This window comes from Pan paniscus, chromosome 1 (assembly GCF_029289425.2).
Source record: "Pan paniscus chromosome 1, NHGRI_mPanPan1-v2.0_pri, whole genome shotgun sequence".
Taxonomy (NCBI): Eukaryota; Metazoa; Chordata; class Mammalia; order Primates; family Hominidae; genus Pan; species Pan paniscus.
This window is the reverse complement of record NC_073249.2, coordinates 66,154,971-66,179,943: the sequence shown is the minus strand read 5'-3', so window position 1 is coordinate 66,179,943 and position 24,973 is coordinate 66,154,971. Positions and strand designations below refer to the sequence as shown.

Genomic DNA, 24,973 nt, shown 5'->3' with positions numbered 1-24,973 from the left:
GCATTTTGAAAACATGACTTTTACTGGCTTCATAATATTCCATCATATGGAAGTGCTATAATCTATTTACGCACTTTCTGTTGCTTTAAAATTTTCCCCATTATAAATAAATAATGCTGCACTGAACAACCTCTGGCTTGGCTTCTTTCTGACTTTTTTTTTCTCTTAAATCCATGCTCCTCAGGCATTAATTTGCACATAAATCACCTGAATCTTTTTAAAATACAGTTTATGATTCAGTAGGTTTGAATTAGTACCCAAGATTCTGCATTTCTTACAAGCTCTCAGATGATGTCAATGTTATTCAATACTTTCAGTAAAAAGAGACAGGTAATCTAAACATTGGGCTTACTGGATCCAAGACTATGAATTTTTAAGACTGCTGATTTTTTTAAAAGCCATTCTCCTCAGCATTGAGTATTAGGTGAGTGTTAGGGGAATGTCTATGTCCCAAAGATAACATGCAGAGTTTTGACAGGTGAGTTATTTTCATCAGGATCATGATAAAGAAGAGCAGAGAACAATAAGCATTATAATTTCTTTCTGTATGTTAATTTTTTAAAAAATTTAGTGAACAGTATTCCACCAAACAACATTTTAATTAAAATGTTTGCAAATTTTGATTTTGACCCTCTAGCGACACCACTTCCAGAGGAGTTTGAATTACAAGGATTTTTGGCATTGAGACCTTCTTTCAGGTAGGTGATAGCTGAAGTACCTTTATCATTGCCAGTGATTGCAGTATTAAAATTAGCAGAGAATTGGGCTTGGATGTAGAGGAACCTTTGATCTGTCCCAGCTGTGTGTTATTTTTGTAACGTCAACTAATACTGAAAGTTGTTGTGAATTGGATTTGTGTATGTCACGCCTTCAATTCCTGTGTAATAAAAATTAAAATGTAACCTTTCCATCTGTGCCCTTGATCCCATCCCTTCTCACCTCCCTAAGAACCTTGCTCCATCTGTTATCCTCTCTGCATTGTATTTCCAGTGTCTTGTCTTTCTTTCCTTTCTTTTTTAAACAACTGATTATCTTTAGCCTAGTAACATTTAAGTGTGCCCCATTCTTTTAAAAAGGTAAAATGAATTTACATCCCTCTATTTTCCTACGTTGCCTTATCTTTTCATCATCAAACTTCTTAAAAAGAGTAGTATGCACTTTGGGAGGCGGAGGCAGGTGAATCATGAGGTCAGGAGATCGAGACCATCCTGGCTAACCTGGTGAAACCCCGTCTCTACTAAAAATACAAAAAAAAAATTAGCTGGGCATGGTGGCGGGCGCCTATAGTCCCAGCTACCCAGGAAGCTGAGGCAGGAGAATCGCTTGAACCCAGGAGGCAGAGGCTGCAGTGAGCTGAGAGATCACGCCACCGCACTCCAGCCTGGGTGACAGAGCGAGACTCCGTCTCAAAAAAAAAAGAGTAGCGTGGGCCAACCTGACTGACTCCACTTCAACTCCTGATCATTTTCAGCCTACTGTGGTTTAAACTATCAGTGCCTTCTAGATACCAAAATCCAGTGACTATAGTCTTTATCCTATTGAATTTTCTGTAGCATTGAGTCCGTCGATTTCCTTCCTTCATGAAACCTTTTTCCTTAGCTCTGTGATGCAATTTTTCCCACCCTTAGCACTCAGTCTTTTTCACTATTTCTTTTAAACTACATGCCTCTGAATGTTGTTGTTTTCCAGGATTCTTTTCTTGCCCTTTCCTTCCCACTTTGTACATTCACCCTGTTAATCAAATCCATCCCTATGTCTCTTGAATGGTATGTCCCAAATTTTCAGCTTTGACTTCTCTTGAAGTTTGGATGCATATTCTAACAATCTAACCTCCCTTACGCATTTTAAACTTTAACATGACCAAAAATTGAGCTTATATTTTCCGATTTGGTCAGCCAAAAAGCAATCTTCTTTCTATATTTTCTGTCTGTGCCTGTGGCATTACCCATCTATATGACCAAGCTAGAAATCTGAAAAACCCTTGTTTCTATTTGTCTTTCTCACCAAGCCTTTGTAGTTATGTGTCTGAAATGCTTCTTAGGTTCAAGTCCTTCCGTTTATTTCCCCATACATATTTCAGGCTTTTCTCACCAGTTTACCTGAAGTATAAAAACCTTCCTACGTATAGTTCCTCTCCTTCTATAGTCTGTTTCTACACTGCCTATAGTTTTTAAGTATGGAAATAGTGATGTTGCATGACTAATATTTTTATTTACCCATTCCCGGTTGCTCCACTGTCTCTTTTAGCTTGATGCTCAAGTTCCAGCACTATCCAGCTCCTAGTTGTTCAGCCTTATTTTCTGCCATTTCCCCCAATATTTATAAACTCTATACACTATGTGCTATACTTGAATAGCTCCCTATTTTTATTCCTCCACACCTTTGTTCATGTTGTGCCTAGAACATTTCCTTCTCCTCTACTGCCCTTCCATCACCAGCCTGGTAAGCACTTAGCCATACCTGTCAAGGTCCAGCTCAGGTATCACTCTATGAAACCTTTCAGAGCTTCTCAGAAGGAACTCATCCTCCTTTTACTATATTCACTTAATTCTTTACATAGTTCTTATTATGCTTATCAGATTGAATCATAATTATTTATTCCCAAAGGTAGGGAGTCTTATTTATCTTTGTGTCCTCAGCATCTAGCCTTCTGCCTGGCAATTCTTAAATCTTCTTTAAAAAAAAAAAAAAAAGTTTAATAAGGAGAAATCTGAAAAATCTTTATTTTTTCAGGTTGGTTTACCCTTCTGATATCAATGAGTTATTCTATATGCTTTATGATATTTATACATTTTTCTGATTTAGAATGGTCCACCACAAAGTGGATAGATTAATATTATTTATTAAAATAGGCACCTCAGAGACTCTTAGCATTGCCATGGTCATTTCAAGCAAATTACTTGGCATGCAAGATAAATGTTTATAAAACTTTATTCTTAAAATGATAAAAGAATCTTTCCTAATAAAAAGTTGTGGTTTATTTGAGCTCCCTGACTAGAAAGTGAAATGTGAGTAAAAATATGACATTAATGTAATGAATTTGTATATTTTCTTTTCTGCTTTGTTTCATAGTTTGTAAAAATCTCTGGGAGTATAAATTCTAATAAATGCAGTTGATTACATCAAGTAGCTAACCTATGTGGAAAGTAATCTGAAGCCATTACAGTTAATCAGGTGAACTTGGTTGCCTGGAAAATATCTTTAGCAATTTAATATTCTCATAACTTGCTTGTGTCAATTTTAGGAACTTGGATTTTTCCAAAGGTCACCAGGGTATTACAGGGGACAAAGAAGGCCAGCAACGACGAATACGACAGCAACGCTTGATCTCTATAGGCAAATGGATTGCTGATAATCAGCCAAGGTAAGTCTGGAACTTCTGGTCTACCCCTTTTTAACCACCTTTTTAGATAAGCGCGCGCGCGCACACACACACACACATACACATCTCATATGTTACATATTTTAGGCTTTGGTATAAATATTGTCGATCATGAACTCTTAAATCAACATGTTGGTAGCACAACATCTAATTATAACCCTAGTGAGTAAGTATACTCTTTATTTAGAATCTCTGTTCTCCCTATTGTGTATTACAGAGGTCTTTCTTGTTTATCGTGAGTTTCTGCTCTAATTTATAAATATCTCTGTAAATCTAACTGAATTGTACTTTCACAGTCATGGTAATTTGTATTGGCCTGGGCATGGTAGTCAGTTTCAGGCAGGACAGACCAAGCTCGTGCTAGTAGCCAGTTAAGTACAAAGCAGATGTGGTCGTTAGTGTGGGGAAAAGAACGCAGGTTTTGTAATTCCATGGGTTTGAGTTCCGTTTCGAGTTCCGCAGCTTCTCAAGTGGGTGTCCTTGGGATCTCCCCAGTAGATTATAACCTTTCCAAAGTCACTAACTACTTACTCATTTTTGTATTCAGGTTTCTGTCATACAGTAGGTAGTTAAATGTTTGCATGTTTGAATGAACTTACCACCTCCAAGCTTCAATTTTCACATCTATAGAATAGGAATTATATATAGCTACCTTATAGGACATATCAAGGGCCCTAGACTAGTGTCTTGCACTTGAAGCATGCTCAGAAAATGTAAATTCTAGCAAACGTTGAAAGAGCCAGAGGGATAGGTTGTGACGATGTTAAGTGTGATAATGAGAACCTCAGTTTCTACATAACTACTTTTTGTGTTACCTGAATCCACATTGTTATATCCTGCTGTTTTCATGGTTATTAGTGCTAGGAATATATTGACTTGGATCCACACACAATTCAGTTGTTATTTTTTAAGTTAATGTTTTTTATATATGGATTTATTTTTGCTTTTTTAGGCTGATTCAGTGTGAAAATGAGGTAGGGAAATTGTTGTTTATCACAGAAATCCCAGAATTAATACTGGAAGACCCCAGTGAAGCCAAAGAGAACCTCATTCTGCAAGAAACATCTGTGATAGAGTCGCTGGCTGCAGATGGGAGCCCAGGGCTAAAATCAGTGCTATCTACAAGCCGAAATTTAAGCAACAACTGTGACACAGGAGAGAAGCCAGTGGTTACCTTCAAAGAAAACATTAAGCCACGAGAAGTGAACAGAGACCAAGGAAGAAGTTTTCCTCCCAAAGAGGTGAGAAGGGACTATAGCAAAGGAATAACTGTAACTAAGAATGATGGAAAGAAGGACAACAACAAGAGGAAAACTGAAACCAAGAAATGCACCTTAGAAAAGTTACAGGAAACAGGAAAGCAGAATGTGGCAGTGCAGGTAAGCTGTATTTGAACTATAAAGCAGGTAGAGGAAGGCTCACACAAAAGGCAAGATTTTTCATTTTGTTCTAAAGCCATGAGAATTGGCCATCCTGGAAGTTTAAATGCATTATTTAATTGCATAGTAAGGTTATATAAAGAGCTGTGATAGGTGGTTACTTTTTCAATTCTTGGGAATTGTGAGTGAAAAAAAAATCTCAGCCTGATTTGACACTTTCGTCAATCCTCACCAATTTAAGCAGTTTGAAAGGATTAGTTGCAGAGTTGTCAGTTTCACACAGGATTATATTTTATTTAGAAGATATAACTACCATTTGTCAATGCTGTAGTGGAGATTTGGGGTCTTCTGTAGATCCAGTAGAACCAAGAGTATATTAAGGCTTATGCGGTTTTTTTTTTTTTAGATTCACTATAATATATATGTGTGTGTGTGTGTGTGTATTTTTTTTTTCTTGGAAAAATATGAGACTTTTTTCTTGACAATTATACTTGTCCCAGCTATTGGTATTAATATCACTTTAATCTTATCCTGGATCCTGGGAATTTATAAAGGAAGAACCCAGGTTTCTTGCTGGGAAAAGATAAGCACTGCTCAGTTATTTGTGACTTTCTTTTTATTAAAATATTTTCCCAAATAGAAAAGATGGTTTCATATAAACAGAAAAGGGCCTTTATTCTGTGATGGTTTTATTAATACTATTAATGTTTGAATAAATACTTAAGCGGCCATGTGAGTTGTTAACAAATTTTAGCAAATGTATGTGTTTGCATGAGAAACTTTACATTGTTGAAGGCTGCTTACAAATAAATAGTACCTTTGAAGTATTTCTCTAATTTTTTTGAGAAAGAGAAATAAGAAAATAATAGTTCCATTTTAACATTATAGCAAGGAGAGAAACAGAAAGACAAGGTAGAAATTAAGACATGGGGGAGAGAGAGAGATGCTAGGGAAAGGCAAGAAAAAAAAATGAACCAGAAAGCCAAAGGATCCGAGTTTTAGAGGTAATGAGTCCAGCATTTTCTGTTTACCTTTCCTCCATTCTCTGTAACTGCTCGCAATAAGGTCCAGACTGAAAATACAATCTCCTTTTTTGGTTTCTCGTCCATCTCAAATCACCTATAAATGATTAAAGAAAGAAAGAGTCAAGATATCACCACACTCTGTACCTTGTCCCGGGTTTTCTATAAATGCTACTCATGTTCCCTCATTTTGCTCAACTTTGAGCAGTGCATATGACATCTACTTCTCTCTGGCTCCATCTATAGGATCTCAGGGCCTGTTCCTTACTGCTGAAAGTATCCTTATTTATTCTGAAGGGTGGTAAAGTTGCAGGGTGGAAGGTGGATGCCTGACTGTACACATATGGCTACCCAGATGAAATTAAACTGAGGGCCAAAATAACTCACCTATGGGTTAATAGTCATTATTAGTTCATAATTCATGTATGTCGTTTAATGAATTAGAGTATAGAGAACCCTGGGCCCCAGAACAAGCAACTTAAAGTCATAGACAAGTTTTTTTCAACTTGTTAGCATCAGGCATCTCATTTGTAAAACAAATGGGCTCTAAGGTCCTTTACATTTTTGGATTTTTGTGATCATGGGAAAGCAACATAATTAGTAAAACTAAGATAGTAAAATTATCTTTTATTGGCTATTAAATAATTTGCTTTGATTTTCCATTTTTAACTTAGGTGAATTTAAATATCTTCAGCATGTACTTTTTGATCTAATGAGGTTTTAAATACTTTCTTAGGAGTAGGGTCTTCTTTCTAACACATTTGAGTTTCAATTTATTATAGATAGTTTTGCTTCTATTGGTTACAGGTAAAATCCCAGACAGAACTAAGAAAGACTCCAGTGTCTGAAGCCAGAAAAACACCTGTAACTCAAACCCCAACTCAAGCAAGTAACTCCCAGTTCATCCCCATTCATCACCCTGGAGCCTTCCCTCCTCTTCCCAGCAGGCCAGGTAAATATGTTTTGTAATTTCTTCTACTTAATCTTTTCTGTGCAAGAATTTCTATTCAGTCACTGAGAAATGTGTTTTCTGTTGGAGTAATGTTACTAAGCCATAAAAAGTTCTATTTTCCCTAATACTTATAAAATTATTTTTGAACTGTTTCTGTGTAGTGTACATACAAGTGCATGTTTGTTATTTTGAAGGAAATCCTATCACTAAATACAGAAGCTACTCACAGAACACTCATTACTTCAGTGGATAGAGGAAAAATATCAAGTCTATTTTTAGTTCTTCAAATCAAGTTAAAGATTGACAACATGACTAATCTCTTTTGTGATGTGTTAGAAGACTCCCTCTACCTACCTGTTAAAAAAAAAAATGACTTTTTTTGCAATTTTTTGCTGTTTCCTTAAAACTAAAGCTGTGTTCTTCTGTTTTGAAGGGTTTCCGCCCCCAACATATGTTATCCCCCCGCCTGTGGCATTTTCTATGGGCTCAGGTTACACCTTCCCAGCTGGTGTTTCTGTCCCAGGAACCTTTCTTCAGCCTACAGCTCACTCTCCAGCAGGAAACCAGGTGCAAGCTGGGAAACAGTCCCACATTCCTTACAGCCAGCAACGGCCCTCTGGACCAGGGCCAATGAACCAGGGACCTCAACAATCACAGCCACCTTCCCAGCAACCCCTTACATCTTTACCAGCTCAGCCAACAGCACAGTCTACAAGCCAGCTGCAGGTTCAAGCTCTAACTCAGCAACAACAATCCCCTACAAAAGCTGTGCCGGCTTTGGGGAAAAGCCCGCCTCACCACTCTGGATTCCAGCAGGTAAGTTACAGTTGTGTGTACTATCCAGCTGAATGAAATAAGGGGAAATGCTGAAAGATTCAATGTTAGAAATGCTCATTAAACTTTGACGTACTTCTTGCTTAGATTTATAGTGATTATGGGAAAACAAAAGTATTGTCTCTACTGTTTATGAAAGTTCAAATGTTTTCCTTACTCTTGTAAAGGATAAAATACTAGATCTTAAGTACCATTCTTGGCTGCTACTAAGTGTCCATTTTATTGAAAATGGATTTTCTGCAAATAATTCTCCTATAGGAACATAAACTACTAGGGAAATAGAATCACAGTCTTGATGAGGTGCTAAGACAAGATGTGACACCAATCTTAAATGTTGTCGTTGGAAGCACAGCACTTGAAGCAGAAAGGGGAAACAAACACTCTTATGCAAATATATTCATTCATTCATTAAACCTCTTAAATAGTTGAATTAAAAGAAAATATGAGTGTGGTGCCCATAATCTGTTTCCAAAAAGCTCTGAGTATTGAAAAGCCCAAAAGGTAAAGGAAACTGCTGCCTTGCCTAGAGTTTTGTTGGTTGGAAAACACCCCAAGTTCATTCTGTGATTCTTTAGCATTCATTATAAGTAATATTGCATTTTATCCTCACCTTTATGACAGGCATCTCTTTTTTAGTATCAACAGGCAGATGCCTCCAAACAGCTGTGGAATCCCCCTCAGGTTCAAGGCCCATTAGGGAAAATTATGCCTGTGAAACAGCCCTACTACCTTCAGACCCAAGACCCCATAAAACTGTTTGAGCCGTCATTGCAACCTCCTGTAATGCAGCAGCAGCCTCTAGAAAAAAAAATGAAGCCTTTTCCCATGGAGCCATATAACCATAATCCCTCAGAAGTCAAGGTCCCAGAATTCTACTGGGATTCTTCCTACAGCATGGCTGATAACAGATCTGTAATGGCACAGCAAGCAAATATAGACCGCAGGGGCAAACGGTCACCAGGAGTCTTCCGTCCAGAGCAGGATCCTGTACCCAGGATGCCGTTTGAGGTGTGTGTTCTTTCCTATCACCGGGCAATTTGGAGATAGGTCTGAGGTTGACTGTCTTTTGAATATCTCAAATAGATCTTATAAAAAGGCCACTCTTATTCGTTAGTACTATAGAATGCCACTGAGTATTGGTGTAGCTCTTGGTTTCCTCCTCAAAGTTGCACAGTATGTTTTAGTTTGGAAGCTGAAGAATTCCGTAACTGATTTTGAACTCTGATGGTCTGGCAAAGAAACCATGAACAGAAATCTCTAAAACAGCATGTTAGAGAATTCTGAGACAAAGCACTCCTCTCAGTTGGGCTGAATCATCTAAGTTTAAAAATAGGTTTACTGATATTTAAATAAATTGCTCTCTGAGAGGAACAAGGTTAGCCAGTTATCTTGGACAGTGGAGGTCCCTTTCTTTGCCCTTTTTATTCATGAGAAACAGGTGAATGTTAGTAACTTTTTAAAAGATCTGTTTCTCTGTTAGCACAAGATATGCTAATCATTTTGCTCCATAGCATTGTTTTACTCACTAGCCACATTAACCTTTTGTGTTCTGCTCTGTCAGTATTTTTGCTTTTCTATTGTCTTGAACTTTCTCCATTATTGTCCTTGTGTCGCTTTGCCTTTGCATTTCAGAGCCTTTTTTCTCTTTGCCTAATACCATCTATCTCACTATCCCCTTGACTTTAGTTGTCTTCTTCCGCCTAATTATGCTACTATTCCTTTATGCTTTTGTTATCCCTTATTGCTTCTCACTGTGATGCTTTCTGTCACTAGGACCCCAAGAGCTCCCCTCTGCTTCCTCCGGACCTGTTAAAGAGTCTGGCTGCCTTGGAGGAAGAGGAAGAGCTGATTTTTTCTAACCCTCCTGATCTTTACCCGGCTCTGCTGGGGCCTCTCGCCTCTCTTCCTGGACGAAGCCTTTTTGTATGTATTTGACATAATTCTGCTTCTTGGTCTAACCCCCAGCTGCTTCTCTGAGATACTGTAGTACACAGATTAGGTGATTTCTTCTCTTCCTGGGGCTGTCCTTTTCAGAACTGTAAAACATATTTTCTAATTGCCTAAACCAACCTTAAGTTGGTAGTAGGATATAGCAAAACATTTCTGCCTTTATAGTTCTCCCAAATCATGGAGACATACCTTGGTTTTATGTGTTATCCAGAAAGCATTCTGCAGAGCTGGTCACACATACGATGTGATGGTGACAAATTAACTCACTTTGCAGGTGACACTTCCATCTGGACCCAGAAATTTTAAGTATCATTTAATCTTGCTTAGGAACAGTGAGATTTATTTATCATATGTAGCCAAAATATGAAAGGAAATATGTTCTTGATTTTTTTTTTGACTGACATTACTGAACAGTATATGGCTCTTTTTTGTTTGGTTAACTAAATGCAGAAAGAGCCCTGATCTAAATTCAAAGTTGGATTCATAAACAGAATGAGTAAAAATGAAGAGGATTCTATTTATAAACATTGTCAGAGTGTCATAAATGAGTAAATATGAAAATAACTAGAATCACATAAAATAAAATCTGAGAACTCAGCCTGCATTTCAAAGAACATCATTCTATATGCTTGTCAGTGTTCATATTATATTTTACTGTGGGTGGGGAGTATAAAAGATGGAAAGAAAGATGTATGCTATGAGGCTTTTTCCCCTCTCTTTATTACACCTTAATAAAACATAAAAAGATAGTAAATTTTACTTTCTTGCTGTTTCTTTCTCATAAACACAGGGCAAGAACACATTCGTAAAATTAAAGTACATTAATTTTAGTGTCAAGAGAAATAAAACCTTAACAGCTTTCATGACATTGCTGCCATCCCTGGCACTTGAAGTTCCCTTAAGAATTTGCCTGGGTAGTAGCAGTAGGGGCCCCATACCAAGTTATTAAATAATAGCAATAAAAGATCCCCCTGGAGACTTAAATGGTAGTAGTGCCATGACTGAGCGCACAGGGATTGTGGAAGCGCAGCTGCTATACTGTTGCCTCTCTATGTTTGCCTTTCTTGCGGCTTTTATGCTGGAGTGGCTTTAAGGACTGAGGGTAGTGCTTCTCTGTCCACTTGTTTCCTAATCCCTTAGTTCCTGTTCCTGTTCCCTTAGTGTCCCTTTCATTGGAAATGGAGCTGATGGTAGAACAAGTGGGAGTATTTTCAGGGTTTTTTTGTTCATGTTTAAAAAACAACAATGAATAAAAAAAACTTCGACTATAACCCTTCCAATATTTAACATTAATGATACAACGTATGTCAAAGTGCTTCTCTTGTCGTAGGTATTTAGTAATGTTTTATTAGCCAGCTATTCAGTGACAGCATTAGAGATTCAGCTTTGTTTCTCCTAATAACTTTGCTAGGGCCAGTAAATGTGAGCTTGACTTTTAGCAACTGTTTTACTATATACTGCAAATAGAGCTGCTTAAAAAGCATATTAACAAAGCCATTTGTCAAATGGATTTGAAAGGCTTTTTAAAAGTCACCAATGTTAATGTTTTAAAAATTGTGGGGTGGAGAGAAACAGTGTTGGAACAGTTCAGCATTTTGTTTTGAGATTATTTTAAGTGCAACTATTGACAAGGGGATTCCTGAGGTCCATGCCTCATAAACACTCAGAGTGCTGTTTACCAGGGTCTCTGGTCCCTGCCAGAATATAATCTCTGACTAGGTTTGATCTAAAAGGAGGATTCTATGCACCTGTGGCAACTGGCACTTAGGTGGTGTCTTGGTGTTAACAGATTTGAATTCACATCTTCTGAGCCTCAAATTGTACTCAGTGGGCGAATACAGGCATGCTTTTGCTTTGGTTCCATAGTATGGTAAGATTAATATTAAGAAAATAGAAGGTATAACTTAATTACCTTTTTTTCTGGGACTGTGAAGAAATCCTTATTGGAGAAGCCCTCAGAGCTCATGTCACATTCATCCTCTTTCCTGTCCCTCACCGGATTCTCTCTCAATCAGGTAGGTGAACAATGAAGAATCCTGCTGTGTGCTTTTAGTGTAGACTGATCATTGTCTTTCTCATACTGTTTCAGTATGTCTGTTTTTTCTTTATTTTCCGTGTATTAGTGTATTCCAGATATTTGATTTTATCCCCCTTGTCTCTGATTGGGGCATACTAGTGACTTGTACATCATGAATTAAAACCCTTTAACTTCTCATTAATATTGAAACCCTTAGGGCTCTCTTTTTGAGCCAAATAAATTATTCACATTTTCAACCTGGATAGTTTACACAGAGCAAATTTAAGGGTGAGAAAGCAAAGAGGAAAATTAATTTGACTGGAAAATTGAAACAAAAAGAAATAAAGGCCTTCAAAATTTCTCTTCCTAAGAAAAGCTTAAGGTGTACCAAGCATCCATGAACAAGACATTGGATTTTCTCAAATCTCTTTCCTTGGGGTGAGTTTATAACTTCACTGTCATGTCTTTCAGGAAAGATACCCAAATAATAGTATGTTCAATGAGGTATATGGGAAAAACCTGACATCCAGCTCCAAAGCAGAACTCAGTCCCTCAATGGCCCCCCAGGAAACATCTCTGTATTCCCTTTTTGAAGGGACTCCGTGGTCTCCATCACTTCCTGCCAGTTCAGGTATTAACTACTCTTTAAATTATAGACCTTACATTTCCTGTACACTCAGATTGATTAAGGGATAGTGAGATTCTGTAATTATAAATATTTGTTGGGTTATTTTTATTTTTTGTTTGTTTGTTTTTGTAACTTCTGAAAGGAAATAGAAAAAAAAAAAAGAAGAAGCCAGTTTATGTAATAAATGCTACTGACAAAACTTTTTACATCCTCAGTAGCCAGCAGAGATGTAAGGGAGAAAATAGAGGTTCTATCTTATGGTTCTCAGCTGCTTTTTAGTTTTATTTGTAGGTGTTCATTCTTTGCAGAAAAATTGCACTTTTTTTTTTGAGACAGCGTCTTGCGGTGTTGCCCACTCTAGACTCAAACTCCTGGGCTCAAGCAGTCCTTCCATCTCACCCTCCCAAGTAGCTGGGACTACAGGTGCACACCACTGTGCCCAGCTCTGCACTTTTTAAAATTGAGATTTTTAACTTAGAGTCTGACTTAATAGTAATTCTTAAGGTTAGCAAATTCTTTCTGATACATAAGACCAATAAACATGTATCTGAAATAGCCGTGTGAGAATAGGGCATTCATTCAGTTGACAAAAATTGCCTACTATTTTATTTTGCTTTTTTAAGGCGAAGAATATGCCTTAGATATGTGTGGCAGGGCAAATTAGTGCATCTAGCAGATCTCTTTGGAGCCTTTAGTTTCCCTTTCCTTCAAAGCCCTGTGGTTATTGTTAGGAGAATTTTTAGTGATCAGATCTACAGGAACCTGTAGTTCTTTGTATGTTTGTGAAACAATGATTTACTATATCCTGTGTTGCTATTATTTAATAGATCATTCAACACCAGCCAGCCAGTCTCCTCATTCCTCTAACCCAAGCAGCCTGCCCAGCTCTCCTCCAACACACAACCATAATTCTGTTCCATTCTCCAATTTTGGACCCATTGGGACTCCAGATAACAGGGATAGAAGGACTGCAGATCGGTGGAAAACTGATAAGCCAGGTGAGATCTACATTTCATTGCCAAGCAAAATTGAAAGAATTTACTCTATCCTTCCCTGGGGTCTGGCAATTGGCAGTGATAGAACATCTTCTTGAATTTTTCTTACCTCTTTTCATCCCTTAGCCATGGGTGGGTTTGGCATTGATTATCTCTCAGCAACGTCATCCTCTGAGAGCAGTTGGCATCAGGCCAGCACTCCGAGTGGCACCTGGACAGGCCATGGCCCCTCCATGGAGGATTCCTCTGCTGTCCTCATGGAAAGCCTAAAGGTGAGTAGATTTCAGGAACAAGAACCACAAGATTATTACAGCAAAAGTGTCTCTGCTTTCATTCACATAAATAGCTAGACTTACTTCTCAGGCCCTCGGAGTTGACTGATACATAGCACATATATAACAAAGTCCTAGAAACATGGTCTGCCTTACAAGATTCTTGAGTGATAATTTTTAATTTCTGAATTCACTAGTGGTAAAGCAGTATCTTCAGGTGGACAAAAACAAAGGTTTCAGTTTCATTCTAAGGTTAAGAAAATTCTGATTCATTTTGGAATGTTTGATTTAAGCCTTTTCTGACAAAGTAAGAGTATCTAATTTTAGAAATGTTTTATTTGCCTGAAAACTTTATAGTAAATGCCCTGTGTGGTACCACATACAGCTGAGTTTCAGTAAAAAGACTTGACATAAAATGTGATTTCACTTCTTCTGGTTTAAAATAGTCTTAATGGAAACTAACTAGCTTTAAGAGTCTTGTAATGACTTTTTCTAATAGCTGGATTTTTATGGGGAGTGGGGTTGGGTTTTGGGGCCATATATATGCCTTTATATTTGGCTGGGATTGAAAAATCCCTTTCAGACAACTTGGCATTTGACCTCTGCTGACAAGATCTGGACTGTTTTTCAGTCTATCTGGTCCAGTTCCATGATGCATCCTGGACCTTCTGCTCTGGAGCAGCTGTTAATGCAGCAGAAGCAGAAACAGCAACGGGGACAAGGCACCATGAACCCTCCACACTGAGGCCAAAGTGGCAACCTGGGAATGAAGGCTCCATAAACCATGGCATGTTGGGTTTGCAGGACTGGCCCACACAGTCCCCTGCAGGTGGCAGCCCTCTTTTCTGTTTCTCGCTGTCAAGAGGGTGTAAGTATTCCACCAGCCCGCTGAGTGTGCACGAAATGTTCGCAGTGCAACAAAAAGAAAAATCCATCAGGAACTCTCCGTCCCCCCGGGGCCTTCCGGAGGGAGAGAGAGAGGAACTGCTGTTTATCTCACTCAGTTACTTGGTATCACCGCCTCTCACCTTCTCCATCGTGCATGTCCCCAGCCACATGGGAAGTGAAAGCTGAGAAGGGAAGGCAGATGGGAGAAGCCAATGGGAACTTCTCAGTCCTTTTTTCCTCTTTGGGGAATAAAATAGGAATCCATTAATGATTGCTTTGCTGACTGAGAATGTAGTTTGAAATTATTCTTAAACATCTTTTATTATTATTACTCTCAGTAGTAAAATATCACACTGAATTCTTCCATACACAGGTGTGCTTCTAGTCAGTGTGTAGCAAGGAAAGCCCCGTTCACTGCTCCTGTGAGAGGTTGGTGGTGACAGGATGGGGAACCGACCTCTTCAGCCAGTGGAAATGTTCCATAAGGGAGAGTTCAAGGCCTGTCAGAAGGCTCTGGTAGGCCTTCCTCTGGCCAGGAGACTCCAGCAGGAAATGCCCTTCACTCTGTAGGTGCTCGAGCCCCAATCGAGGATACAGTGTGGGTGGTGGTGCTGGGCTGGACTAGCAGGTAGACTGCTGTAGGATTTCAAATTACGTTTTTGATTCCTGTACATTTTACAGTCGCACAGCAAGCAGTCTCACAGAAGGCAGGCTAGTCCATTCACAGCCTGACACGTTCTAATAGGTAGAAGCTTTCAGTGTGGTTATTTTTTCTTTGGTTGGTTTTTGTGCCCCCATTCTACTTCCCACCCTCCTGCCCCATCTCCATCCCTTCTTTTACCCAATGCTGTATGCTAGTAATTGTTTTTATTCCTAATGTGTGCAACATCACATCTCCCCAAGAAGCAACAGCATGGGGTCCAGCAGTTGGGGCCCAAAAGACAGTCTGAAGAGGAAGGAAGCAGCAGTATCTGCGTAGCCCACAGAGGGCCCAGGCCCCTGCCCAGCTGCAGTCTCCCAGCCTCCACTTTCAGAGTGAAATTCAAGGCAGCACGGACATGTGCCCATCACGCACAGAAGAAAACACGACGTCGTCCATTTTGGAAGAGACGAAAGAAAGGAAAATAAACTCTTTATTTGATATTTATTAGGAGGAAAGAGGACTGAAAATGTTCTTGTGTAGAAACAGAAGGACAGCATTTCTGTTAGTCATTTCCTGGAAAAGTAATATTTTAAGGGGAAATTATGGAAACAATCTAATTGTTCAATTGCTGTGCTAGTGGTAGGGTTTATTTTCTGGGAGGTCTCTCCTTTGTGTGTCTGTATGTTTGTGTACACACACGTACCCATCTGCTGTCCCAGAGGGGAGGGGTTGTGTGTGCGAGTGTATGGAGTTAGTGTGGAACTTAAGAGCTGGAAGACAGCTGTAGAGCAAAGCACATCCAGGAGCCCCGGTTGTCACTGGAGTCTGGGCAACCCCAGCAATGAAAAGGGGTGAGATAACGCTCATTGCTCTTCAGAGAGAGTGGTTGGAGCCCGCCCCCCTCGCCCCCCCCCCGCCCGTATGCTTACATTATTGCTCTTTTAGTTTGACATGGTGTTTGGGTTTTGTTTTGTTTTTTTGAAAGGTCTGAAAAGGTGAAGCCCCCTACCCAATGGCAATATGAAACCTTTTGTGCTTCTCTTCAGCCCCTTCCCTGTGTCCACCTTTCTCTCCTCTTCCCAAGCCTTTTTCCTACTACCTTTACCCAGTTTGTGTGTTTGAGCTCTGCATTCAGGCAGCTGCAACATTCCAGTGTTTGAACTGTCACTGATTCTTGCGCCCTAGACAAGCTAACCAGGTTTACCATCTCACTCCCAGTAATACCCAGCTCCCATCTAAAGCCCCATTCTGCATGAGAATTTGGTGTTTGGAATGTTTTCTGACTCTTGGGGCGGGATTCCTCGCCTTATCATCCTCACTGTGGAGTAATGAGGAGGGGGAGGAGAATCTTTATCAGAAACTGGTTTTGTGTAGTAAACTTTCTTTTGTGGTTTTTTGTTTTGTTTTCTGGGTTTTGTTTTTTGTTTTTGTCTGTCTGTGCAAGACCTGCAGCTGCTGAAAATCAGCTTTGCCTTTAATTAAACCATGTTCTCTCCAACCAGATCTGTGTATCTATTGTTTCTTTTCTATCCTAAAAGATAGATATAAAAGTATTGAAGAAGATCCAACTTAAAAGGCAAGAATTTCAACTACTCACAGGTCATCCAGGTAAAGGCATAAATGGTCAGAACTTGAATATTTTTCAGGGTTAATTTTGCTTTTAGTAGCATTCCAGACCAATGAATTACGGAAATTACAATTAATTGTAATGGAAAGGCATGAGTAGTAAGAAATCGATTATCAAAATTCTTTTATTTAATAAAAGAATGCCTTATGTTAAGGAATTAAGAGCCCATCATTTTTATTCCTATTGTAGCTGTTACTGAGGCAGTTCAGAGAGTGAGTTTATCCCTTTGGCCTGTAAAAATTCACTGAATCTGATTAGCAGCAACATTAATTAATTCTTCTTCTTAGCTTTGGGGTTTCTTTTCTTTGAGTTGTGTCCAAAGTTTCCAGTGATAGCTTGCTGGGTCTTCCAACTGTGTGCTGGAAGCCAGTGGTATAGCTAACCGTAATGCCTGTGTGCTCACCCTGACTGGCTATCCTTTCACCTGCATGTTGATTCAGTCTGCAGTTCACTTCCTTATTCTGCTTTTCACAGGCGCCTGCACACTTGAAAAATTGTTAGCAAAGCTACACATACGCTACAACAAGAAGTGGGTAGGGAGAGGAATTAAGGCCAGGCCTTAAGGTCTAATAGTTAGTTACAGAATCCTTCACCCAAGTTAATCCTGAAAAATTGGACAGTTGGGTTAGCCAAATCCATAGCATTCTGTTATGTATATTTGTATAGCATAGTATATGCAGTCATTTACCATATAACAATGTTTTGGTCAACAATGGACTGCATATACAATGATGCTCCCATAAGATTATAATGCATTTTTGCTGACCTTCTCTATGTTTGTTTAAATACACTGATACTTACCATTGTGGTATAGTTGCCTGCAGAATTCAACATAGTAACATGCTGTACAGGTTTGTAGCCTAGGAATAGTAGGCTATACCTGGTAACCTAGCTGTGTAGTAGGCTATACCATCTAGTCTTGTGTAAGTGCACTCTAGATGAGTTTGCACATTTCTCAGATCATGTCTCCATTGTGAAGCAGTGCATAACTGTATTACGAAGTGTCAGCTAACAAGATACTACTTACGAACTAGCTTCATGAACACCGCTGCTTTTCATCACTTAAATGTTGGTGATTGATATATATTCAGTATTGAGTTCTTAACACATGTTCCTCTCTGAGAATGTACAAAGGTATGGAATTCTATTAATTCTCTGTGGAATTGAGTGTTGTAGTCCATGAGAACCTAACTCAGTCTAGGTTCTGTTTAAGCAACAAGACGTAATGAAAAAAGAAAACAAGTTTATTTGTATATGCCTTATGAGTAACCTATAAGGTTACTTCAAGCCTTAAGAGCCAATTACAGTAATGGTTCAGAAACATGAATATTTGTACTTACTCCTTGGGCCTGGACTTGGGTGTCTTGTTTTTGTAAGATGATAGGTTTTTTTTTATTGCGGTATGACACAGAAAAGTGCACCAAATGTACAGCTTGATGAATGTTTACAGTGTGAACACAGCTGGCTAGCTAGCACTCAGAGCAAGAAACAGGATCAGTACCTGGAAGACCCTCTCGTGCCCTTTCCAGACACTTCCATCCACTTATCCTCTCCCCTAACTCCTCCATTCACCTGTCCCCATCTCCTCACCCACTGTGCCCCAGGAAATCATCCTGGGTACTCACATCATTGTCTAGTAGGTTAAATTTTAACAGGGAATAAATAGTTAACAGTTCCAAACTGTAATGTCTCAGTACAGTATACAGCAGAAGGGTGCTAAATCTTACAAACAAGTAATAGGGCTTCATTTTCTTCAGCTTTGTAGTTTGTGAAACATCCTAGACTTCTCTCCGAGTGCTTTCCAAATCTGTAGTTGCGCATTCTTCAACAAAAACTTTGGGGAAAATGCCCACCTTCCCTTTGCACTCCCCTTCCAGCCATTCTTCATTCACTGATGATAAAAGGAAAAATACACATGGATTTCTAAAACCACTGTAGGAAGATTACCCTGTCTGGCTATTCCACACAGAATTTGTTATCGGTCACCCTTCCCCACCCCTAATTGTGATCAACAGGGAAAAGACAGTATTGCAAAGTGGTTTGAGAGTGAACACAGGGTTTAACCATCTTATTGATCTGTCTTAAACATGATAATGAGCAAAATGAAGAAGGATAAATTATGTTTTTCAAAAAGTTACCAGATAGAGAAGAAGGGTCAAAGAAATTGAACAACGAATCCTTAAATAGAATTTCTGTCCTTTCCCCACCCCCAACCTTGACAGGGTCTCACTGCCACCCAGGCTGGAGTGCAGTGGCACAATCTGGGCTTACTGCAACCTCTGCCTCCTGGGCTCAAGTAATCCTCCCACCTCAGACTCCCAAGTAACTGCAACTACAGGCTGTGCCACCACGCTTGGTTAATTTTTGTATTTATTAGAGACAGGATCTCGCCATGTTGCTCAGGCTGGTCTCAAACTCCCGGGCTCAAGTGATCCACCCAACTCAGCCTCCCAAAGTGCTGTGGTGATAGGGATGAGCCACCGTGCCTGGCCCAATTTTTTAAGAGAGGAGAGAATTTTACCTGCGCTTTGTTGGGAATCTTTGTTTTGACTACAGAAAAGGGACATGCCATTGGTTAAATATATTAAAAATGAAAGTTCTTTAGTAAACTTTCTTCTTTTCACTGAACTCCATTAAACAGGTGAGTTGGAGCTAGTGATGGGTTAGTACATGGTTGTTAAATATAAAGATTTTAATAGCTCCTACTCAGAGCCTTTAATAGAGTGCAGGCATTGTACTTAAAAAATATATTCAGACTTCATAATAACTTGTAGGTATCCATATTTTACTAAGGAAAAGGAGACCCAGAGAGATGAATAGTTTGTTCAGAGCCATTCTGCCAGTAAAAATCAGACAACTTAGGTATAATCTCCAAAGCCCACCTACCTGACCACACAGCCAGTTCAGAAGTTTGTCTTTGTACATCTAGATCAGACATTAAGGCACTGGTGCCTGGATCCTGCCCCCAGAAATTTTGCTTTAATGTGTGGTGTGACTGGGCAGCAGTTTTTTCAAAAGTTCCCTTAGGTAATTCTAACTGCAAATCACTGTCTTGATTCTTCTTACAGGGTAGGTCGTGGACTGGAAGCATATTAGAAATGAAAAATCCCAGATCCAAACCAGAGTCAGAATCCATTTAGGAAGATCCGCAGGTGATTCACATGCACATTAAAGTTTGAGAAACACTTTGTAGATGAGACCATCTCATAACTTGAATGCAATTGAACTCCCCTCTGTCCTACCCTGACTGCTAAATTCTGTTTTCTGTTGAAGTGCTACAATATGGGTATTTCCTCAACTTAGACTTGTACAGATAGGTCATAGTAAGACGCATACTGGCTTCTCTCCATATCTACCCAAAAGGTTGTTTTAGTGTGTTCTTTCATTGTATTCCTGCTCCCTCTCCCAAACTCCAGACAATTGAGCTGGTTGGTTGATTTAGGCACCTTGAAAGTGGCACTTGGAGGTGTTCAACCCAGTTCCTCCCACTGAGTTACCATTCTCTCTTGTTGGAACACTCTGCTTCTATATTACTACTACTCATATTTTTTTTTTTTTGAGACAGAATCTCACTCTGTTGCCCAGACTGGGGTGCAAAGGTGCAATCTTGACTCACTGCAAGCTCCATGTCCCCAGTTCAAGTGATTCTCCTGCCTCAGCCTCCCAAGGAGCTGGAACTACAGGTGCACGCCACCACGCCTGGCTAATTTTTTTATTTTTAGTAGAGATGGGGTTTCACCATGTTGGCCAGGCTGGTCTCAAATCCTGACCCCAAGTGATCCACTCACCTTGGCCTCCCAAAGTGCTGGGGTTACCAGCATGAGCCACCACGCCCAGCCTATACTACTCATATTTTTAATTAATTGCTACACACTTGTTGTATACTCTCTCTACCCCCATTAACTTTTTTTTTAATTTTAATTTTTTTGTTTTTGTTTTTGTTTTTTTTTTTTGAGACTGAGTCTCACTCTGTAACCCAGGCTGGAGTGCAGTGGCACAATCTCAGCTCACTGCAACCTCCTCCTCCTGGGTTCAAGAGATTGTCCTGCCTCAGCCTCCTGAGTAGCTGGGATTACAAGCACCTACCACTATACCCGGCTAATTTTTGTATTTGTAGCAGAGACAGAGTTTCACCATGTTGGCCAGGCTGGTCTTGAACTCCTGACCTCAAGCAGTCAGCCCACGTTGACCTCCCAAGGTGCTGGGATTACAGGCATAATCCACTGCACCTGGCCTATTTTTATTTTTTTTAAGACAGAGTCTCGCTCTGTCACCCAGGCTGGAGGGCAGTGGTGCAATCTCGGCTCACTGCAACCTCCACTCCCAGGTTCAAGCGATTCTCTTGCCTCAGCCTCCCTAGCAGCTGGGACTACAGATGTGCATCACCACGCCCAGCTAATTTTTACATTTTTAGTAGAGATGGGGTTTCACCATGTTGGCCAGGCTGGTCTTGAACTCCTGGCCTCAAGTGATCCACCACCTCAGCCTCCCAAAGTGCTGGGATTACAGGTGTGAGCCACCACGCCCGGCCTACCCTCATTAACTTTAAAATTTCCCCCTCTCTTTGTCTGTTGGATTTTCTGTTATAATTGATGGTAGTTTTTCACTGCTTTGCATTGGTAGTGCACAGACTCAGCGTATGAGCAGGGCTTTTATGACGGGACTTTTTTGTGTCCAGGTAGAGAATTAGGCTGGCAAACCACGAGTTGGAATGGTGCTTCTTAGAGTGTAGGCAGTAGACCAGCATCACCTGGAAACTTGGTAGAAATGCAAGTTGGTGGGCCCCACCCCAGACCTGAATCAGAATCTCTGGAGGGTGGGCCCAGGAATTGATTTAACAAACTCTTCCAGGGATCCTTAGAACTCTCCACTTTTAAGAGGTGGGTCTTGCTGTGTTGCCCAGGCAACAGCCTTGAACTCCTGGCCTCAAGTGATCCTCCTACCTCAGCCTCCCTAGTGGCTAGGATTACAGGCATGCTGTTTCAATTTTTAGTCTGTTCATTCCAAACGAATCAAGAAAGTCACCAGAGACACAGGATAGTTCTGAATAGCTGGTTTTTAAGGAAAAATTTACCTACTTTTCTCTTTGAAAAGTACATTAATTCAAAGAACTATGGTTTGCAGAAGGTCATACAGCTTGATGCAAAGGCAAAGTGATTCCAGCCCAATTTGTTACCTCTGGGAATGAGAATCCATGGTTTCCAAAGCATACTCCTCTTTAATAATCAAGATGTTTATCGCCGGCCAGGTGCGGTGGCTCATGCCTGTAATCTCAGCACTTTAGGAGGCCGAGGCAGGTGGATCACTTGAGGCCAGGAGTTTGAGACCAGCCTGGTCAACATGGCAAAACCCCATCTCTACTAAATACACAAAAATTAGCTAGGCATGGTGGTGGGCGCCTGTAATCCTAGCTACTCAGGAGGCTGAGGCAGGAGAATTGCTTGAACCCAGGAGGGGGAGGTTGCAGTGAGCCGAGATTGCGCCACTGCACTCCAGCCTGGGCAACAGAGGGGGACTCTGTCTCAAAAACAAAAACAAAACAACTCAGCTTCTTGTTGCTTTCCTGGCTACTAGAGCAATAGACAGGGAAAGTCTGAGTGCTCAACTTTGCTCCCTCCAGCTAGATGCTAGGAAGGAGGTTGAAAACACTGGCTAAAGTTTTGTTTGTAGATTATTGATATTTTCTTCTCTCTGCCCTTGACCTTGTTTCTGCTAATATGTAAATTTGTTTCTATAATCTTGGAGTAGCACTTACCCTTTGATAACACCAGGATTATATCCCCTTCCTGAAACTCCAGGTCCTCTGGTTGGGTAGCCTCATAACTGAAGAGTGCCTCCACTTGGCTGCCTTTCTTAAGCTGAGGTTCTGTTGTCTGGTTATTAGCATCAGCTTTTTCACTTTCCTTGGGTTCATCTGGAAAGCCTTGGTCACCCTGAAATAATAAAGGGCCTGTTAATTTTCCCAATTTCCTGCCAAGTGAACACTCAACATCACTAAAGGAAACAGTGAAATGTCAAAGTAGAACCTGGGATATAAACTCATAAAGTTTGTGATCAGTGCCTTGTGTAGAGCTTATATGCTCTTTATGAATACTGGATGGTTGGGTAAATCAGTCCCCAACCTTTTTGGCACAAGGGACCAGTTTCATGGAAGACAGTTTTTAGATGAATGGTGGTGGGTGGTGGGTTGTGGGGTGGTTTCAGGATAAAATTGTTCCACCTCAGATCGTCAGGCATTAGATTCTCATAAAGAGCGTGCGACCTAGATCCCTTGCATGCACAGTTCACAATAGGGTTCACACTCCTATGAGAATCTAATGCTGCTGCTGATCTGACAGGAGGCAGAGCTCAGGCCAGTATACCTGCAGCTCACCTGCTGTGCAGCCCTGTGCTGGCCCGTGGCCTGGAGGTTGGGGACCCCTGCGATAAATGAAACCAAAAGGTCTGCAAAATCATATACAGTCTTAAAATATCTTACTGAAACCTTACAATAATCTTGAGACAGGTAGAATGGGCATTATTATTTCTTTACAGATGGGGACAGAGCCCTAAGTCAAAACTGGCTTTCTTAGCATCAACTCTTAACAGCAACACTAGGGACCTTGTTAGAAATGCAGACTTTCAACTCCATCCCAAAACTACTAAATCAGAAACTCCCTGAAGGTGAATCCTGCAATCTGTATTTTAAGTCCTCTAGGGAATTCTGATACTTGCTAAAGTTCAAAAACCACTGCACAATGCCATACTTGTTTTATCTGTAACAACATTTCTTATACATCTTAGACTTATGATCTTAGACTTCTTCCACATTATTGTCACTTTTGCTTCACAAATGAAGGAGAAGGATGCGGTTTCTACAGATGTGAATCATAGAATTTAACAAATCAACATTAGAAATGCTGCTAGGCTTGTATGTACCGAGTGTTATAAGTTCTAGCTTCTTAATGTTGTTTGTTGAACGTTGGTATATTTTTATTGAGGCAATACAATGAGGTGGAAATGGCCCTAGAGAGTCCACAGAGAAAGGTTTGTATCCCACCTCCACTGCCTACCAGCTCTGTGTCCCTAAGCAAGCAGTGTAACTTCTCAGAACCTCAGTTACCTCACCTGAAATTGAGGCCAGAAGAATTCAATGAGATGACATACAATAATAGTAGTTGACATTTATTGAACACTTACTCTGTGGCAGTACTCTTCTAAATATGTATAAATATTTAGGCTTGGTTAATGGTAAGTGTTCCTGCATAGAGTAGATGCTTAATAAATGTTAGTTCATTTTATTTTTCTTTTCTTTTTTTTTTTTTTTTTTTTTTTTTTTTTTTTTTTTTTTTTTGTATTTTTAGTACAGATGGGGTTTCACCATGTTGGCCAGGCTAGAAAACTCCTGACCTCAGGTGATCTGGCCCATCTCGGCCTCCCAAAGTGCTAGGATTTCAGGCATAAACCATACTACCAGGCTCTTTCTTTTTTTTTTTTTTTTTTTTGAGACAGAATCTCGCTCTGTCACCCAGACTGGAGTGCAGTGGTATGATACCAGCTCACTGTAACCTCCGCCTCCTGGGTTCAAGCAATTCTGCCTCAGCCTCCCAAGTAGCTGGGACTACAGGTGCACACCACCACACCCAGCTAATTTTTGTATTTTCAGTAGAGATGGGGTTTCACCATGTTGCCTCAGCCTCCCAAAGTGTTGGAATTACAGGCGTGAGCCACTGCACCTGGTTTTCTTTCTCCTAGTAAGTGAAAGCCTGCTTTGTTGCCTCCAAAAGTAATGGATAGTGATAAAGAACATTCAACAGTGACTCCTGAGCCTGGATTAAATTGCAAAAAGATTGTGGGGAATTTTAAGAGGGTTGGCTATGTGTAGCCACCAAATAAATTGAAGCTCCTGTCAAAGGAAAAAATTTTAATTAAAAAAAAGTTTAAGTGAAGTAGTTCACATTTAGAGCAGAACTCCTTCTAGGAAGAATCTTTAAAAAAAGATGCTGAAGGGGTTAGTCCAAAGACAGACAGCTGGAAAACCTAGAGTGACTTTTCAGACTTCCAAGAGACCCCTTACACTCACACTCACTCTTACCCCCAGGATCCTGGGGCCTTTTGTCTCAGCCAGAGACACCAGGGAGTCTCATCCCCAGTGGCTGTATTTCCTGAAGGCGATTTTCTGAACGGGGAAGATACCTTAAACAGCTTTATACACTGCCCTTTTCTAGGCTCATTCTCTTTCACTCTTCTTCTCCCAGCTCATGTCTGTAATCCCAGCACTTTGGGAGGCCGAGGCAGGTGGATCACAAGGTCAGGAGTTCAAAACCAGCCTAGCCAAGATGGTGAAACCCCGTCTCTACTAAAAATACAAAAATTAGCTGGGTGCAGTGGCAGGTGCCTGTAAT

General features: G+C 40.2%; 2 protein-coding genes across 10 annotated transcripts in view; one reads left to right on the top strand and one right to left on the bottom strand.

The window, feature by feature from the left end:
* The window catches only part of SMG7 (SMG7 nonsense mediated mRNA decay factor), an 82,305-nt gene extending 65,842 nt beyond the window's left edge, over positions 1-16,463 (top strand). For 3 of the 8 annotated variants that reach the window (XM_008968580.5, XM_055110677.2, XM_055110664.2), the window contains 12 exons: positions 638-698; positions 3,245-3,364; positions 4,335-4,623; positions 6,591-6,735; positions 7,169-7,551; positions 8,206-8,577; positions 9,343-9,492; positions 11,454-11,534; positions 12,008-12,167; positions 12,992-13,162; positions 13,286-13,431; positions 14,063-16,463. In XM_008968580.5, the coding sequence (XP_008966828.1) occupies positions 638-698; positions 3,245-3,364; positions 4,335-4,623; positions 6,591-6,735; positions 7,169-7,551; positions 8,206-8,577; positions 9,343-9,492; positions 11,454-11,534; positions 12,008-12,167; positions 12,992-13,162; positions 13,286-13,431; positions 14,063-14,176 (2,192 nt within the window). In that variant the 3' untranslated portion in view covers positions 14,177-16,463. Of the gene's footprint in view, positions 1-637; positions 699-3,244; positions 3,365-4,334; positions 4,762-6,590; positions 6,736-7,168; positions 7,552-8,205; positions 8,578-9,342; positions 9,493-11,453; positions 11,535-12,007; positions 12,168-12,991; positions 13,163-13,285; positions 13,432-14,062 lie in introns of all 8 variants that reach the window. The other 5 variants (XM_008968575.6, XM_055110667.2, XM_055110652.2 and 2 more) reach the window with 3 other exon arrangements.
* A 1,352-nt stretch (positions 16,464-17,815) lies between these two features.
* The window catches only part of NCF2 (neutrophil cytosolic factor 2), a 35,349-nt gene continuing 28,191 nt past the window's right edge, over positions 17,816-24,973 (bottom strand). For both annotated transcript variants that reach the window (XM_034942220.4, XM_034942223.3), the window contains exons 15-16: positions 22,345-22,522; positions 17,816-18,480 (exon numbers count right to left, since the gene is read on the bottom strand). In XM_034942220.4, coding sequence (XP_034798111.1) covers positions 18,368-18,480; positions 22,345-22,522 — 291 coding nt within the window. In that variant the 3' untranslated portion in view covers positions 17,816-18,367. The remainder of the gene's footprint in view (positions 18,481-22,344; positions 22,523-24,973) is intronic.